We start from the raw sequence: 16,849 nt of genomic DNA on the forward strand, positions 1-16,849 counted from the left end.
CCGCGCCGTCCCCCTCTCCATACGTCACCGCGCCGTCCCCCTCTCCATACGTCACCGCGCCGTCCCCTGTGCTTGTCACTGCTGCCTCCTGCTTAAAATACGGTAATACAATACTGTTCAGGTTGTTAATAAATGTTCATTTTATGGTTAAAACAAAAAATTCGACAAATCTTTTCCAATATAAGACATTTCCCGAAAGTAAGACATAGTGGGGCTTTTGGGGATAAAAAGAAAGTAAGACACTGTCTTACTTTCAGGGAAACACGGTAGAAGGCCGACTTTGTAACCGTCTTTCTGTGGCTCTGAAGGTTCAGGTGTAGCGTTTTAGTCCACATTAAGGTATATTTGGTGTTTGAATGATTAAAATATGCATTTATTCGTGTTTTCAGCCAAATTTGACGTATTTGTGGATTTTAGCTGTTCTCTGCTTTACTAGTTTTTCCAGTTTTCTCCCTGACCTGTCGGCTGTTTCCACCATGTCACACTTCTCAGACTTTAATCACTAAAAACACATATATAAATACATTAGAAGTTTTATTGTGTGAAACTGGATGACGTTCGAAGGGTTTTTGTTTTCTATTTTTCATACATTTTTTCACACAGATTGTCCTGCTGTCAGTCTGTCTCTTTTTTTATCGCCGTCTATTTCAGTCCGTTATTGTTTGTGGTTTTCTGTTGCTGCATTGTTATGGTAATTTGACGTCCCTCCTCTGTCAACTTCATATATCAACATATTTCGTTTTAAAGCCTTGTAATAACAAATAAGAAGTGCATAAAATACATTTTTGGACAGAAACATGAGCTGTTCGCATGCGAGAAAGGCTGAAGGTAAAGATTATAAACATATTTAAATGTTTTAAAGGCAGAGCATGAAAGGTTTCTGCTGCCTCTGTGTAATTTGCGCAGCATGCGAAGGCGAAGTTTCCAGTTTGACAATGTGAACAATAAGGGATAATGATACGGTTTGAGTCTAGCGCTCCCTGATGATCCTTGAAATAAGTGAACATCTGTTCCTTGTAAAAAAAATAATAAAAATCACGAGCTGCAGGGAGCTTTCTGGTCGCAGTTTTCTGCACCAGAGATGAAAACTGAACAAAAACCAGTTTTAATCTGTTTTATATGACATTAGACAGGGAGAGTTAACAATCTGTAGCTGGTTTTCTAATTAATTATGAATTGTTTTTATTCCCCACTCACAGCATTGAGGATGTTTCCGGCCTGCAGCACCAAGTGCAGAACAGCGTGGAGCTCCTTACAGCACATTAACTCTGGATGAGAGGAAAACGAAAGGAGGGAAGAAATGTGTCGTTAGAGAAGAGAGAGAGAGAGAGAGAGAGAGAGAGAGAGAGAGAGAGCTAACAGTGGCAGCGCTTTGTTAGCAGCTCAGGCAGAGATTCACACACACACACTGCTAAAAATAATCAACGTGTTAAGGTGACGTATCGCTCTGCACATCTGCACAGAATCTGAAGAAGTCAGGTGAGTTTCTTCTGCTGATTTATATTTAGTAGAAACTGAGTCGTCAGCTGTCAAATATCCGTCTTCAGATTAACATTTTTTTGTAACATAAAAACACAAAAATCACTGCAGAAAGTTTAGTGAAAGGAAAACATTCAAAAGAGAGTCTGATGAATTATTTTAAAATACACCCTGCACTGCAAAAACACAAAATCTTATCAAGTATTTTTGGTTTAGTTTTTACTGTAAATATCTTAGCACACTTAAAAAAAATACACTAAGTAATCTAGAGGCAGTGAGAGCTGCTGTAAGTTTTTATCATGTTTAAACTGAACTCACCGTGGAATAAAAGTTTCAGATATCAAACTGTTCAACTCTTCTTACAGTATTGAGTTAAATTCCTTAACTTTTACATTTTCTTTCTTAGAAACATGGATGTATTTATCATCATTTTCTGTAACAGATCATAAAAAGAGGTCAGGATGATGAATGGAGCTTAGATTGAAGCATCCATCCATTTTCTTACACCCTTGTCCCTCAGTGGGGTCAGGAGGGTTGCTGGTGCCTCTCCAGCTAACGTTCCGGGCGAGAGGCGGGGTCACCTGGACAGGTCGCCAGTCTGTCGCAGGGCAACACAGAGACACACAGGACACACAACCATGCACACACACACTCACACCTAGGGACAATTTAGACAGACCAATTAACCTGACAGTCATGTTTTTGGACTGTGGGAGGAAACCGGAGTACCTGGAGAAAAACCACCATGCACAGGGAGAACATGGAGACTCCATGCAGAAAGACCGGGGCCGGGAATCGAACCCAGAACCTTCTTGCTGCAAGGCAACAGCTCTACCAACTGAGCCACTGTGCAGCCCTATTTAATGCAATAATGATTTAAGTTGCTGTTTCTTAATATTTCTAAGTACATTTCTCAGCAGCTTTTTAAAGTAATTCAGATTTTTTATTCAGTTTCGGTTTTTACACTGCAAAAACACAAACTCTTCCTAAGTAATTTTGGTTTAGTTTCTAGTGTAAATATCTAAGATCAAAGTAACTTATAAATAACTTTTCAGGAAGGAGCTTGTTTTAAGTCATTAATTTCTTAATTCGGTGAAAAAATATTTGTTTTGTTGGTAGATTATTTTCATTTATAACAAGAATTTTTTTCACTGTAATAAGTTAATTAGTGTGAATGGAACAAGCAGCTTTTCATCAATATTAAGAAATCATTTACCTCAAACAAGCTCTTATGTCTTCTTGCTGAAAAGTTACTTATAAGTTAGTTTTGTGTTATTTTAAGATATTTGCACTAGAAACTAGAAGAAAAAGATGTGAAATATTTTGTTTTTTTGTAGTGATTAGTTTGCTGATATAAGTTGTTGTTATTTTTGCAGTACCATCTAATCTGATTACCAGCAACAACTTAAAAAAACGTCGTATTTAAAAGTGCGTCTGTGCTCGACAGATTAATTCTGAATATTAGCATGTTTAGCTAAAATGTTTGGATAAAGTAGTGAGCTCACCTGGGCAGGTGAGTCAGCAAATAAATGAAGGAATCGGCCAATGAGAGCTTGGAGACGTCGCCTCGGTACGCCTTCAGCTTCTTCACCTTCAGAGGATCAAACCCAGAGTTTTACGTTTATGAATAAATAAAACGGTTGTATTTCTCTCTGTCGGTGAGGATGTTTGTGTTTCGGGCGTCAGATGAAATATTTACCTCGTCTTTGTCTGGAAGCAGCTTCAGCAGCTCTCTCAGAGGCTCCGCCCCAAATGACTCGCTGTTGCCATGGCGAATCTCATCCACCAGCGTCTGATTGGACCTGCAGGGGGAAATGCTTAATCTAATTAACAGCTAAATTACACTCTGAATGTGTTAAAATGGCACTTTGGTCTGTGTTAATCAGTCGTAAAAGATAAGAATAAACCAAACTCAGATTCAAAACAAGCTCATCTGCAGTCAAATAGAAGAAATGAAGATGAATTAAGAGTTTTGCACAGATTTATATGACTATTTATATCAGTGTAAACTAATTTAGTGGGAGCGCCTCCCTCGTGTGTTTCCTAAGCATCGATTCTGAACATCATAAACACGGTCAGAACAGGCTGTGACCCGTTTTCCTCTGGTCCAAACCGACATGAAGCTAAAGATGGAAGATTAAAGGTTTGTTTTTGAGAAAATGCTTCATTTTTAGCCAGGATTTCAACACAAACATATTTAATTGATGCAATTGGTGGTTTATAAGAGCTTAAGCTTAATAAAAGTGGAATAATCTGCAGCTGTTCTGCAAGTTTTGAAGTTTTTCTGCTTTCTAACAAAAAAGATATGAAAATTACGGTTTTGATAAAGTTTCTGGACGCTAAATTGTCCCAGAAGTTGCTGCGATAAATTATAATATTTTTGCTTTTAGACCATTTTCATGATAATAGTATAACAATGTAAAAATAACGCAAAAGTGATCAATAAACTTTAAATTGGAATGAACATTTAAAATTTCCAAAATAAGCAACAAATAAAATGAGTCATGAAGTTTTTCCGTGAGCAAAATTATCCTTCAAAATAAGAGCTGGTTGAGACCAAAGCACCAGACTTTTATCATCCAGAGAGAGGAAAGAGGAACAATGTCATGGAAATGGACATTATTGAGCTCATTTTAATTTATTGTGTGATTAATTGATTTATCCCTAATTATCATAAGATTTGAGATGAAGGTTAGTTTCAGTTTTTTTTCATGTCGTTTCAGTTTTTTTTTGTGGTTTTCTCTTTCAGTTTCCCCCTAATCAATTTAGAAAGAAACATTTAGTCTTTGTTTTTGTATTTCGTCCCTCGTTGTGATAATTGGTCTCATTCTGGGATTTTTGTTTCAGTTTGAACCAAATCTCTGACGTAGCCGTGGATCAGCCACGTGTCGTTAACATCCATCCTGTTCGCATTCCTGCATAGCAGAGAAGCATCATCACATCTGTTTTTACCCACAACACCTCAGGATGAGGGCGAGGAGACGCGTCACGCAGTCACACTGTCACCCTGGATTCAGACTCGGCAGATAAATATACCAGCTTCAGCTCGGTGCATGACTCAAACTAAACATGACCTCTACGGGAAAAAAAACATGTATTAAAGCCAATTTAATGGTTTTATTCCCTTAGCATCAAAGATATGAAGCTTTAAATGATCTGAAAGTGTTTATATTGGATTTCATTTTACCATAAATGCCTCAGAAGTTGATTAAAATCAAGAAATTATTTGTAGGAAAGCCGTTAGCACTGGCGCAGACAGGTGAATTAATTACATAGATTTCAATGTGTAAAAATTGTTTAAACGCAATTAATCTTTTTTTTTTTCTTTACATGCAACGGTTCAGAGCTGGAACCTTTGCATTTACGTGTTTCTGGTTCACATGTAAATCTGACGCACAAGTGAAATCCCCAAACAACAGCGATAGAAGCKGCTTCTCTTGGCCCAATGGGAGATAAGTTTTGCTTCAAAAAATAATCTGACTGGAAAACACTTATTGTTTACATGTTGTGCTAAAAGGAGCTAGCCTATTAGCAATGCTGTTCAAGCTCAAATTAGCATCTCAATGCTAACATGTAGCAGCACATACGTTGTCGATGGTAATGTCAGCATCAACTAGACCTGTAACGATCATGAGTTTTGTTGGACGATAAATTGTCCCAGAAATTTTCGATAATATTGTATCTCAATATTTTGAGGTAAATTTCAACTAAAATAATAATAAAAATATCATATTAAAGTGAATACAAGATCAAAAAACTTTAATTTCTAAAGAACATTTAACACCGGAACTTGAAAACATTAAAAAAATCCAAAATAAATATAGAAAACAACTGAAACAACCGGATTATGAGACTCTGTACCCAAAATTAAGTTTCAAAAGATATTAGTCTCTCAGCTTAGACAGGGAAAACAGGCAAAAGGACCAGGAAGAACTTTTAATTAACAACTTTGTACTGTATGTCAAATGTTCAAAATGGCGATATTGTATCGATTAATTTAAGCTTGTGGCTTGTTTACTGTTGTCATAGCAACTGCCTACCAAGATGGCTGTCAGTGACATGAGAACTGTGTGTTACAGAACCTGACATCAACTTGATTATAATTTATTATTGAGTTTCTCCACTAATTAAAAATACATATTTCCATTTATTTACCTTTTGAACTGTTTGAGGAAGATTGCGATGTTCAGCCCTCGCTTCGAGTCGAGGATGGAGACCTGGTGTAAACAAAGAGATGGTCAGAGTCCGGGTCCAAACTGTCGACCAACAGGCATCAGAGCCAGAACCAGAACCAGAACCTCGTCTTTGGCCTCCCTGAACGACACCCGGGTCTTTCCTCCCCTGGTCGGCGTGGAAACCGGCGGGCCGTCGCTCTGCGTGAAAAGCTCCTCGATTTTCTGGACGTCAATCTGGAAATCCTGCTGGACTGGACCCTGAGTCCAGAGGTTGGCGTGACCTTTGACCTGAAGCAAAGATTCAACTGTTTGATCTCAAGCATGCACTGTAAAACAGAACATTCTGTTTAAATTCAGGTGAACATAAGTTCTCATCAACTTATTGTTTGCACTCATCTTAAACAGGCGGTTTGAACTTTTGGATAAAAAATGTTTGGTAAGTTAATCTATTCAAGTTAACGTGAAAAAGTTTAATATTTGAAACTGGTGAGGATTTTAGATTATAAAGGGTTAACAGTTAACAGCAGGTTTTCCTGTGACTGTAAGTTGTTTCTCTGCTATTAGCACATTTCGTAGCAAGTACACGAGGATGATTGACAGCACCTCTTGTATCTGATTGGCTGTTTTTGTGCATTTCTTCAGACAGAAACAGTAGCCCAGAAAGGAGGAAAAAAATCGATCTTTTCAGAAATTATCTGTCTCATAGCAACCTGTCACATCATGGTGACAGTTTTAACAAATATAAAACAAACATTCTTTATAAAAACTACATGCTTTAATGTAATCAGTTTAAAATGGAAAAGTCTTAATCAAACAGCTTCTTCGAATGTAACTCAGCGTCAAGATGTCTTTGCTATTTAGTTTATGCACAAAAGACAAAACTTACATTATTTTAGGTTTGTAATATGTAAATTGAACAACTTAATTTGTTTTTACATGTTTCATAACATAAGTTTGTGTAAATTGTGACGTAAAGTCCACTGACTGTGTTTTACAGTGTACCTGCTCCGCTGGAATCGTTTTCCAGAAGAAACTCCTCACCCTCTTCTTCTTCTTCAGCCCACCTGGATTACCTGCAGGTAGCAGAGGAGGCGGCGGCGGCGGAGGAGGAAGAGGAGCGGGTGGAGGAGGTGGAGGAAGAGGAGGAGGAAGGTTTTCTACAAGTTGGGTTCCATTTTTACTGTTGTGTGAAAATCTGAGCGCGGACGGCGGAGACATGGCCTCAGCGACGGCGGCGTCCTCCTGGAAGGAAAACCCCTGGATGTCGTTGGCCGGGGAGACGCTGCCCATGACGTGCATCGCCACGTCTGATTGGACGGGAGCAGGCTTGAAGGGTCACCAGGATCACGGGTAACCATGGTAACAGTGGAGAAGAGTCATTCGAAACATCAGCGGGTGAAGATCAACAGTCTGGAGAGAAAAGTTGAAAAGAAACAAAAATCGCTTGGACGTTGAAGACATCTGACTAAATCAATAAATCAATTAATCGCATGATAAATTAAAGCAACTCAATCATTTAAATTAGAGTGATATATAATTATTATATTATAACCTGGATGATAAAAGTTTTTAGTTTGGTGCTTCGGTCTCAAATAGCCCAGTTTTAAATTTCAGCTGGAAGCAAACGCCAAAGTGACGCCGCTTCGTTTAGAAACTTTATTCCTGGCTGGATGAACTTACTAGAACAATGTTTTATCACACTATATTCTCTCACAAATCCCCAGAATATTCTGTATTTCCCAATTTTAAATCAATAAATATAAAAAAAAAAAATCACAATAACTTAAAAATGTAGAGGTCAGGATATGAATACAGAATGGATGGATGATTTTTTTTTTGTATTAATGTTTGTCTGTTTGTAATAATGTAGTTAAATTTAACCAAATTAAAATTGTATTTCTGCAGTTTTAATTATTTTCTTTTTAAATCTTGTGAAAACTCCTTTTCTCCTGTGATTTAAGTTTTTTTTCATCCAACCCCTGCGGCTCAAAGGTTAATGAAGACCCGATCTCAGCAGTGACGTAATGTTTCCAGTAACAGCTGCCTTGTTGACGGCTGCGGAGTCGTGGCAGGAAGCCCAAATATGGCCGCCTTCCTGCAGGGTTTAATAATTTAATGCTCACTAAAGGAGGAAATCACCGTGTGAAGTTCTGGATTCACGTCAACAAACATTTCCACTTCCTGCTGGCGAATTAAAGACGACAGCGACGTTACATAAGCTAATCTCACATCACTGATTGCCTGAATCCTTCCATCAAATTTTCTGCTCAATCGTGCTAACAACCGGAACCACCCGGCGTGTGAGAACCAGCGACCCGACCCAGCTGCTGGTTCTGCTGCTGCTGTTATTATAACAGCCACATTCTTCCCTCAACCTAACAAAGTGTTATTTTTTTTGACTTTGGTTACGTTTTCACTCATTTTCTGTCCTCTAATTGACCATTTTCACCACAGCTGTGAGTCAATTTACCGGATATAAGAAAAAAAAAGCAGTTATTATCTGAAAACTTGTAAATAAAAGAAAATGATGTTGTACACATGGGATAGTTTTCGGAAAAGTTTTCATCCATATAAATCCACACAAATCCAACCTTGAAGGTTGTTTTAAACATGCCAAACCCCTAGGGGGCAGTGTAGTGCAAAACTAAAACCAGCTAATCAGATTGATTCAAAACAACCACCACTTCCTGTTGGGATTTAAACATGGCGCCAGGACGTTCATTTATAGGTTAAGCTACTTTTTTTATTAGAAAATAAACAATGTCGATAAGGAATAGTTTCAAACTGTATTGTATTGGCGCATTATTTGTCACTGACTAAATCTCCGTTTTCCCACAAACACACAAATAAAGAGTTTTTATAAATAGTTGTTTTGAATTATACTACAGAGTTTTAGGGTAGATGAGAGGCCAGAATGCATAAAAATTTATTTGTTTTCCCAGATATCAAGATGCAACACATTTTTCATGTCATATCTTTTTCTCAAATCAAATTTTTCTCAGGTTATAAAGTTGTGTTGTTTCTTTTTTTAAATAAAATTGCTCATTTGTGTTTTTGGCAGCTCCACAGCGGATCATCAGCCTCCATATTTTACATCCTTCCTTTGTCACAACCGTCTCCATTTCTACCTTCATTAATGGACATGAGCCTTTCCAAGTTCACCTCCAGTGGCTCAACCTGAGCTTTTCCCTCTGACAGTTTCACTTCCATCACTATAAAATGTTATCAGTTAACGTCACTGATTTACATTCTGCATCATAATGCTGGTGGTCCAGAGTGCAGGAGATGCCAGGGATGCCTTGTGTTGCTCTGGTTGCCGGTCACTGACCCGCTGATTGCCGTGGAAACAGACAACGTAGCAAACAATGACAGTTTGTTTATGTGGCGCACAACAAAAACAGGGTCACAGTTAGTGTGTGTGTGTGTGTGTGTGTATATGTGAAAGCTACGCTAACATCACAGCTGCCTCCGTCTTTTTCCTCACATCTTTCATCCACCCGTCTTCAAAGGGAAGCAGAATAAAGGTTTACAGCCGGGCAGCGCCGACGCTGACCCGGGAAAATCATCAGTTTTGGCCTCAAATTATGAAAAAAAACAAAGTTCCAGCCATGATGGGGAGCTTAGCTACAAAATAACATCAGAATCAACAAATACAAGGCCAGAATATTAAATCCTTATTCGCATATTTTAATGTCCATCCATCCATTTTCTAACACCCTTGTCCCTCAGTGGGGTCVGGAGGGTTGCTGGTGCCTCTCCAGCTAGGGTGTTGGGCGAGAGGCGGGGTCACCTGGACAGGTCGCCAGTCTGTCGCAGGGCAACACAGAGACACACAGGACACACAACCATGCACACACACACACACCTAGGGGCAATTTGGAGAGGCCAATTAACCTGACAATCATGTTTTTGGACTGTGGGAGGAAACTGGAGTACCTGGAGAAAACCCACCATGCACAGGGAGAACATGGAGACTCCATGCAGAAAGACTGGGGCCGGGAATCAAACCTAGAACCTTCTTGCTGCAAGGCAACAGCTCTACCAACTGCGCCACTGTGCAGCCCATCTTTGAATGTATTTATAATAATTTAAGAAAAAATTGTAAGTGGTTAAATGAAAGATCTATATAATGTGCCAAGTTATTTTTAGTTAATTGATCAATTAATTGTTAGAATAATCAATTGATTGATTGCTAAAGTAATCTGAGAGACATGAAAATAAATGATCGTGTGAGAAAAAGGAAAAAGTAGATAAAAAAATCAGCACAAGATGATGAAGAACAACCACAGAGATACAAAAAATAAGAAATAAATTAACTCAAGACCAAAGAAAAAAAATATATATATATTGAAACTAAACGACAACAAAAATATTACGGGCATAATATGGCGACCAAAAGATGTAGAAAAACAACAAAAGAGTGAAAAAACAGTATCTATGCAAACTCCTCAGACTCCTGATCTAAATGTCAAAGATTCAAATTTCTGCAGCTCTGTTTCACAAACTGGTCACAACCCAGCGCTGGTGGCCTCAGCCCCAGAGGCATGCTGGGAAATCCACTGGGCCAGTGAAGCATTCAGAAAACAAAACCTCACTTCAACCGACCCAGTTATGATCCACGCATCCAACCGCCGCTCGCTCCACATTCCTGCAGCAGCGACCTCGATGGCGAAGGAGGCAGGAAGGGTGAATGAGTGACTGACCCCTTCCTCCTCCTCCTCATCATCATCATCCTCTTCAGTCACATGAACACCGACTGAGCGCACTCACAGACTGTTGGTAAATAATATGCTCAGGATAAAATTTAACTGGAGTTTAAAAGTCCAAACTTGTTTTGTGTCGCAGAAATCTGACAGATCTTGATCAATAGTTAAGTTTATTTTAGAGCAACAAGGCAGAGCAAAGTGATTTACGTCATAAAAAAATCATTTTCAACTTTTCAAACTCAGAAATGTCCTTGTTTCATTTGTAGAGAATTTTTGAACGTAATCTCAAATGTTTTTTATTTTGTGGCAAATTTTCAATTTAGACATTTCTGAGGTTTTTCTTGACAATTTCTGATATTAATCTCACAATTTAAGAGTTTTTTTGGCACATTTTCAGCTTTTAAAACTCAGAAATTTAGTAGTTTTTTTGGGGGGGGGGAAATGACTGAGATTAATCTAAAAATTTCTGATTGTTTTGTGGCAACATTTCAAACTCAGAAATGTTCTTGTTTCATTTCTAGAGAATTTTTGAATGTAATCTCAAATGTTTTTTTTTTTATTTTTGTGGCAAATTTTCAATTTAGACATTTCTGAGGTTTTTCTTGACAATTTCTGATATTAATCTCAAAATTTCTGACATTTTTTCTGCCAAATTTTTTGACTTTTTAAACTAAGAAATTTACTTGCTTTTTTGTAGCAAATTTTCAGCTTTTGAAGCTGAAAACTTTCCATGTTTTTTCTAGAAAATGAGATTAATCTAAAAAAAAATCAGATTTTTTTTCTTGAAAATTTCTGATATTTATCTCACAATTTAAAAGTTTTGTTTTTTTTGGCACATTTTCAGCTTTTAAAACTCAGAAATTTAGTAGTTTTTTCGGGGGGGAAATGACTGAGATTAATCTAAAAATTTCTGATTGTTTTGTGGCAAATTTTCAACTCAGGATTGTCCTTTTTTCTCTACATTTACTCTGGTTTTATCTGCAGTGTCCCTAATATGCCATGTTAGAGGCTGGTAGAAGTTCAATCCTCTATTTGCAGCTGCAATATTAGCTGAATAAAACGATAACAATGTGAGCTCTGAGTCTGGTCACCACTCCTCAGGGATGTGAAAGTGTACGGCAAAACAAACACGGTTCGTAGAAACCTGTTTGAGAAACAAAACAAGGACAAATATTGACACTACAAATTCATCTGACCTCTTCTGTGTGGCACAAAGCAGGACGAAGAAAAGCACACAAGTCATTATGTGATCCACCGTAACGCAGTCAGAGAGACAATCTGATCTGTGGGACGTTATTAAAATACGAGCAGCTCATCTGGAAATGACGTGAACACGAGGTTTCTCTGTGCTGCTGGTAAATTAAAAGTGAAAAACTCAAAACGGATCAGAGGGAGAGTTTTATGTAAACAGCTTTATTCTATTATCTGAAGTCAGACATGATCTGTGCTCGGTTGTAACACCTCTCTGCAGGGCGTCGCAGCTTATATGCATGAAAGAAAAGTTAATAATTGTTGTAAAATGTGTATGGAAAAGTTACACGTTGTTCCAAAAACAGCCGGTCAAAGGCTTGGTGATTTTTGTTTGGTGGATAAGAAAACAACAACAACAACAAAAAACATAATAATACATGTTTCCAATAATAAATTGATGCAATAAGATTAAAAAGTTTTAGTCTGGAACACATTTTTTGGGAGGAATATGTTGTTATTGGTGGTTTTATTTAATCTTTAATGTATTCCTAACCTGCAGATGAATAGAAACAATTCAGATAAAAGACAAAGTCTTTTAAGCAACTAAAATGATAAATGAACCTTTTTACAAGATTTTACAAAAGGGAACGCTCAGTTCTTCAGTAAATTAATTCTGTGAATGAACGTTTTCTTTCAATAAGTGCAATAAACGCCAATAACTGCTTTTTGGTTTTGTTTTACCACATTTTCAAGCTTTGAACCAATAATTATTTTAGATTTTACACTTTTCTCAACATTTTTAGGATGTTTGTAGAAAGGGATGCAAAAAAACAAAAAAAAAAATTTCAGACACAGCGAGCTTTAACATTTTTGTTAAAATGTATTTTCTTTAGGTTTTCATGGCGGCTGCTTGTTGCTCAGCAGCCTGACAGATTACCGCTCCCACACTTTTTGTGACAGATTTCCAAACGGGGAAACGCAGCGCTGCAGAAACGATTCAGAGACACGAAGGGATGGATTTAAAACCCAGAAATTCAGCACAATCTTCCTCGATTGGTGGGAATATTTAAATATAAACACATAATGTTATGGTGCAAAAGATTTTTTAGACATTGAATTCATAGCACTGCTTTTTTTTATCATGCGTAGATGTAAATATGATTTCTGTTTGCCAGAAACCTGCACAAAAAAAAAATCACCATTTTTAATTACTTTTCCTACATTAAAAGTTTGAAGAAATTAGCTGAAACAAATAAATGGATTAATTGTGATTAATTCAAATAATTGTCGACTAATTTAGTAATTAAATTAAAGTTAACTGGAGCATACAGACTCAAAAAAGCTAATTTGCTGAAGAACAGCAGAATCAGAGCAGTAATGAAGCCAAAACTGTACAGAAAACATAAACATTTAAGGTTCAAAAGTTTCTTTGTCTGTAAATATGTTCAACCCAGAAATCCTCAAGAAATGTCAAAGAGAATATCTAAAAAAAAAAATAAAAAAATTCAACAATACAAACAGGAAACACAAAACCAAAAATTCACTCTGCACCTGCTGGCAATGAAATAAATCCATTTCAGATTAATCTAATTAATAAATACCAACAATAATGCAAATCATAAATAAATCTAAATAAAAATATGTGAATAATGACATTTTACCATCCAAAATCCAACCAAAGTACCAACAAATATGGAACGAATGGGCCAAGAAGGTGAGAAGACAAAAAATCATGTGATTTATTAAAACAACTTATCACCAAAGTTTAACAGGTAATTATTATTTTCATCAGCAGTGCGATTATTTCTACAAACGTCCACATTTTATTTATTGGTGAACAAAGAGTCCAAACACTGAGACAACCATAAATTAAGAATAACGCTCTCTCACTTCCATAAAGAAGGAAAACATCAACATGGAGTTCTGCTGTAAGCAGCAAACTCTCTGACAAACATCCAAACTTCCTCACAGCAGCAGGTAAACGCCCCGAGGAGGAGGAGGAGAAAGCATCTGCCTCGTTTCACGGCCAACCAGCACCAAAAGCACGTGTTTAAGAAGCTCTGGGGTTGGATCTGGACCCCCCCAACTGGACGGGAACCAGGCAAACATCCAAGCCGCCTGCTGAACGGCATCATGGGACTCTGATCATAAAAAAACAGCTAAATGAAAGCAAATCCCCTCTAAGTCATTTTCTCTGCTTCTGTTCTGCGACGGAGGGAAACAGGATGATTACCGCCCAGCAAAAGGAGCTGGCCGAGCAGCCGCTGGTCTCTGGGGTTACCGTGGCAACGGGGTAACCCCGTGGCAACTGGGGACAGACACCCCCAAACAGCATCCTAGTTCTAAAATGTCCCCCCCCCCCCCTTGAGTGTGGTCGCCGCGACTACAGGAGGGTCAGGGGGTCAAGCTGGAGCGCTGAGCCAGGCAAGGAGCTTACTGGGAGGACTGGGAGGAGAACTGGACACAAACTAGGAGGACTGGGAGGAGAACTGGACACCATCATGGGATGGTCACCATCATGGGATGGTAAAAACACTTTATACAAGAAAGATTTGGTTTATCACTACAGCAACAATCAATCAATGATTAATCTGCATGGATGGATGGATGGATGGATGGATGGATGGATGGATGGATGGATGGATGGATGGATGGATGGATGGATGGATGGATGGATGGATGGATGGANATGGATGGATGGATGGATGGATGGATGGATGGATGGATGGATGGATGGATGGATGGATGGATGGATGGATGGATGGATGGATGGATGGATGGACGAACTGATAGATACATAAAGACCTTTACTTTGAAAAATTACAACCTTCTTGGCCAAACGTTTATTGGTTTAAATAATTGGTGCTTCAAAGCTTAAACAATCTGATCTCTGAAATTCAAACCACTTATCAGACTAAATAGTTGTTTTTAAGTTTCAAAATTAGTTTTTCAGATTCCTTCTTTCCTTTTTGAAACACCCTTAAGGGCCCCAATTTAGCTCCATACAAACTATTGTCAGAATCTAATTTATTTGTCATCAATGTCAAAGTTTTACAATTTTAGTGTTGTAACCATCCTGCTAATAATAYAGCAAAAAGAAAACAGATTGTACTCATTTTTGTTGAACTTACATTAAAAATCCCAAAGAAAACATAGTACAGCTACTATTTCAGCATTAAATGAACTGAATATTATGTCCGGTCTGGGTTTGGCCCCCCAAAGGTTCTGTCATTAAGCAGTAATAATGAATAATGTAATAATGAAGCCTCTGTAGCTGCGCTATAATTATATCATCACAATAACATGCGAAATAAAACTGATAAGAAGTGAAGATAAAGGGAAAAGAAGCTGATAATTATTTTTTATTAAAGTTAGACTAAAATACAAACTCCAGGTGTTTAAAAACATAAAGTATATGTTTCATAAATTACGGTTATTGTTGTCAAATAAGCTAGCAATTGATCAAATGTGAAGTTATACACCTGCGCACTTCCTCGGTGTCACCAAACATCAATGTTTTTAAATAACATATCAAATGCAAAGCGTTTAAAAACAAACGTTAAAACATAAAATAAACCTACCGGAATGAATGTGTCGCTTTTCCTCCTGGTTTTAATCCTTAAAACGAGCCAGAAACAGGGAAAAAATACCGACTCCCAGATCCACGGTTTGTGTTTTGCTGCCTAAGTCTCCAACGGTCTGATTCCGACCTGCCAGCGCGTGCGGGAGAAAAGCTGACAGCGGAGGGAATCACGCATGCGCGCTGACTCAGGTGGAGGGAACCCCCGCGCTCTCCCTCTCTCTCTCTCTCTCTCTCTGGCTCTACCGGACCCGCCCAACCGGGGGGTGTTCGGTCCAGATAAGCTTCATTCCTAGTAGAAAACATATAAACGAAAAACTAATTTTTTTTGTAATCAACGGAAATAAATATTAAGCTGTTAAACACAACAGTTAATGAAGAAAATCTAACATTTATGAACTGAAAAATGGTACTGAACCGATATTTAACTGGATAACAACAGGATGGAATAGAACTACTTAAAAATAATTTTACTCAAATAAAGATAAAAAGTAACTTTTTAAAAAAATTACTCAAAATCTGATTTAATAATTTAAAATTATGCCATCGAATCAGCTAAATATAAAGTTATGTGCAAATGCTGTTATTTTAGGGATTCAATTAACAAAGTACATTTTACCAAAGTAAAAGTCAAAAGTAGAGTGCAAGTAAAAGTACTCTTAAAAGTATCCCCCCACACACAATTCCTCATACTGAGCATGCGTGAAACTCTCACTTAACCAAGAAGAAACTCCCAACAGAACCAGAGCCTGGCTCAGAGTGAGCAGAGTCACTGATCCAGGAGTACTTTCTACTTCTTTGAGCCTTCTCACCCCAGAACAACATGGTATTAGCCATCTGTTTGTCTAAAAGCGTGGCACATTAATGTAAAACAAGTAACGGTTAAAAAACAACAAATACATTTTAAGCTTGTCTTTTAAATACTCTTGGCAGCTTCATCAACTCTTCCTCTTTGAGTCCATTTAGACACTTTGAACAGAGCTTTCTGTATAATGAGGCGCTCTTTGTAAAGCTCCATGCTCAGTTTGAGCCGTTGAAGGAAATGAGCCTGCATGCAGCGCATTCACAGACTCAAACTGACTAACAGTAGCACCGCTTGTTGTTGTTGCCAGGTGGATAATCGTGTGTTTCTAAAGCAGCACAGGCTCAAACAGACCAAACCCTTACATAAATATCACTGCATTCATCTCCCGTATAAAGGAAGACAAACTCTACGGCTCACTGATGTCATTTTATTGTTTTAATCCTGAATTAAACTTAAACAACCTGATAGATCTCAAAGGCATTTTTGTTTTGCTGTTTTTGATGAACATTTGAAAAAAACCCTCCAGTTTATGCTGTTTTATTTTTAGACTCTGCTTTGCTGATTGCAGTGATGACTCATAGGAATCCCCTTTTGTCCCAAGCTTTAAAACAATGAAAGAAAGATGACTAAGTGTGATAATCTGTGGTTTGTAATTATAACTAGATGGTTTTTGATAGAGAACATGAACCAGGGCTAGAATAATAATGTGGTTGGCCTGYATCGTGTTTCGTGCGCCCCCTGTGCCCGTTTCAATGCGTCAGATGTAACCTAGCTTAAGGCTAACTTCCGTTTTAATATGGCCGCACCGAATCGCTTTTTTTTTTATTTGATTTTACAAAACACAGCTTTTAAAATCAATGTTATATGTAGCTCCTGCAAATCTAAACTCAATAAACGTAAAGTGGTGTTAGCT

The 16,849-nt window shown here is 37.8% G+C and overlaps 1 protein-coding gene across 1 annotated transcript in view; it reads right to left on the minus strand.

Annotated features, from left to right (window-relative positions):
* LOC103480853 (FH2 domain-containing protein 1-like) overlaps positions 1–15,291 on the minus strand; it is a 22,731-nt gene extending 7,440 nt beyond the window's left edge. The window contains exons 1-7 of the mRNA XM_017310340.1: positions 15,133–15,291; positions 6,657–7,064; positions 5,778–5,942; positions 5,635–5,696; positions 3,179–3,281; positions 2,985–3,070; positions 1,198–1,306 (exon numbers count right to left, since the gene is read on the minus strand). Of these exons, the coding sequence (XP_017165829.1) occupies positions 1,198–1,306; positions 2,985–3,070; positions 3,179–3,281; positions 5,635–5,696; positions 5,778–5,942; positions 6,657–6,953 (822 nt within the window). The 5' untranslated portion in view covers positions 6,954–7,064; positions 15,133–15,291. The remainder of the gene's footprint in view (positions 1–1,197; positions 1,307–2,984; positions 3,071–3,178; positions 3,282–5,634; positions 5,697–5,777; positions 5,943–6,656; positions 7,065–15,132) is intronic.
* Positions 15,292–16,849: the final 1,558 nt, after the last annotated feature.

The sequence above is a fragment of the Poecilia reticulata genome, linkage group LG18 (assembly GCF_000633615.1).
Source record: "Poecilia reticulata strain Guanapo linkage group LG18, Guppy_female_1.0+MT, whole genome shotgun sequence".
Taxonomy (NCBI): domain Eukaryota; kingdom Metazoa; phylum Chordata; class Actinopteri; order Cyprinodontiformes; family Poeciliidae; genus Poecilia; species Poecilia reticulata.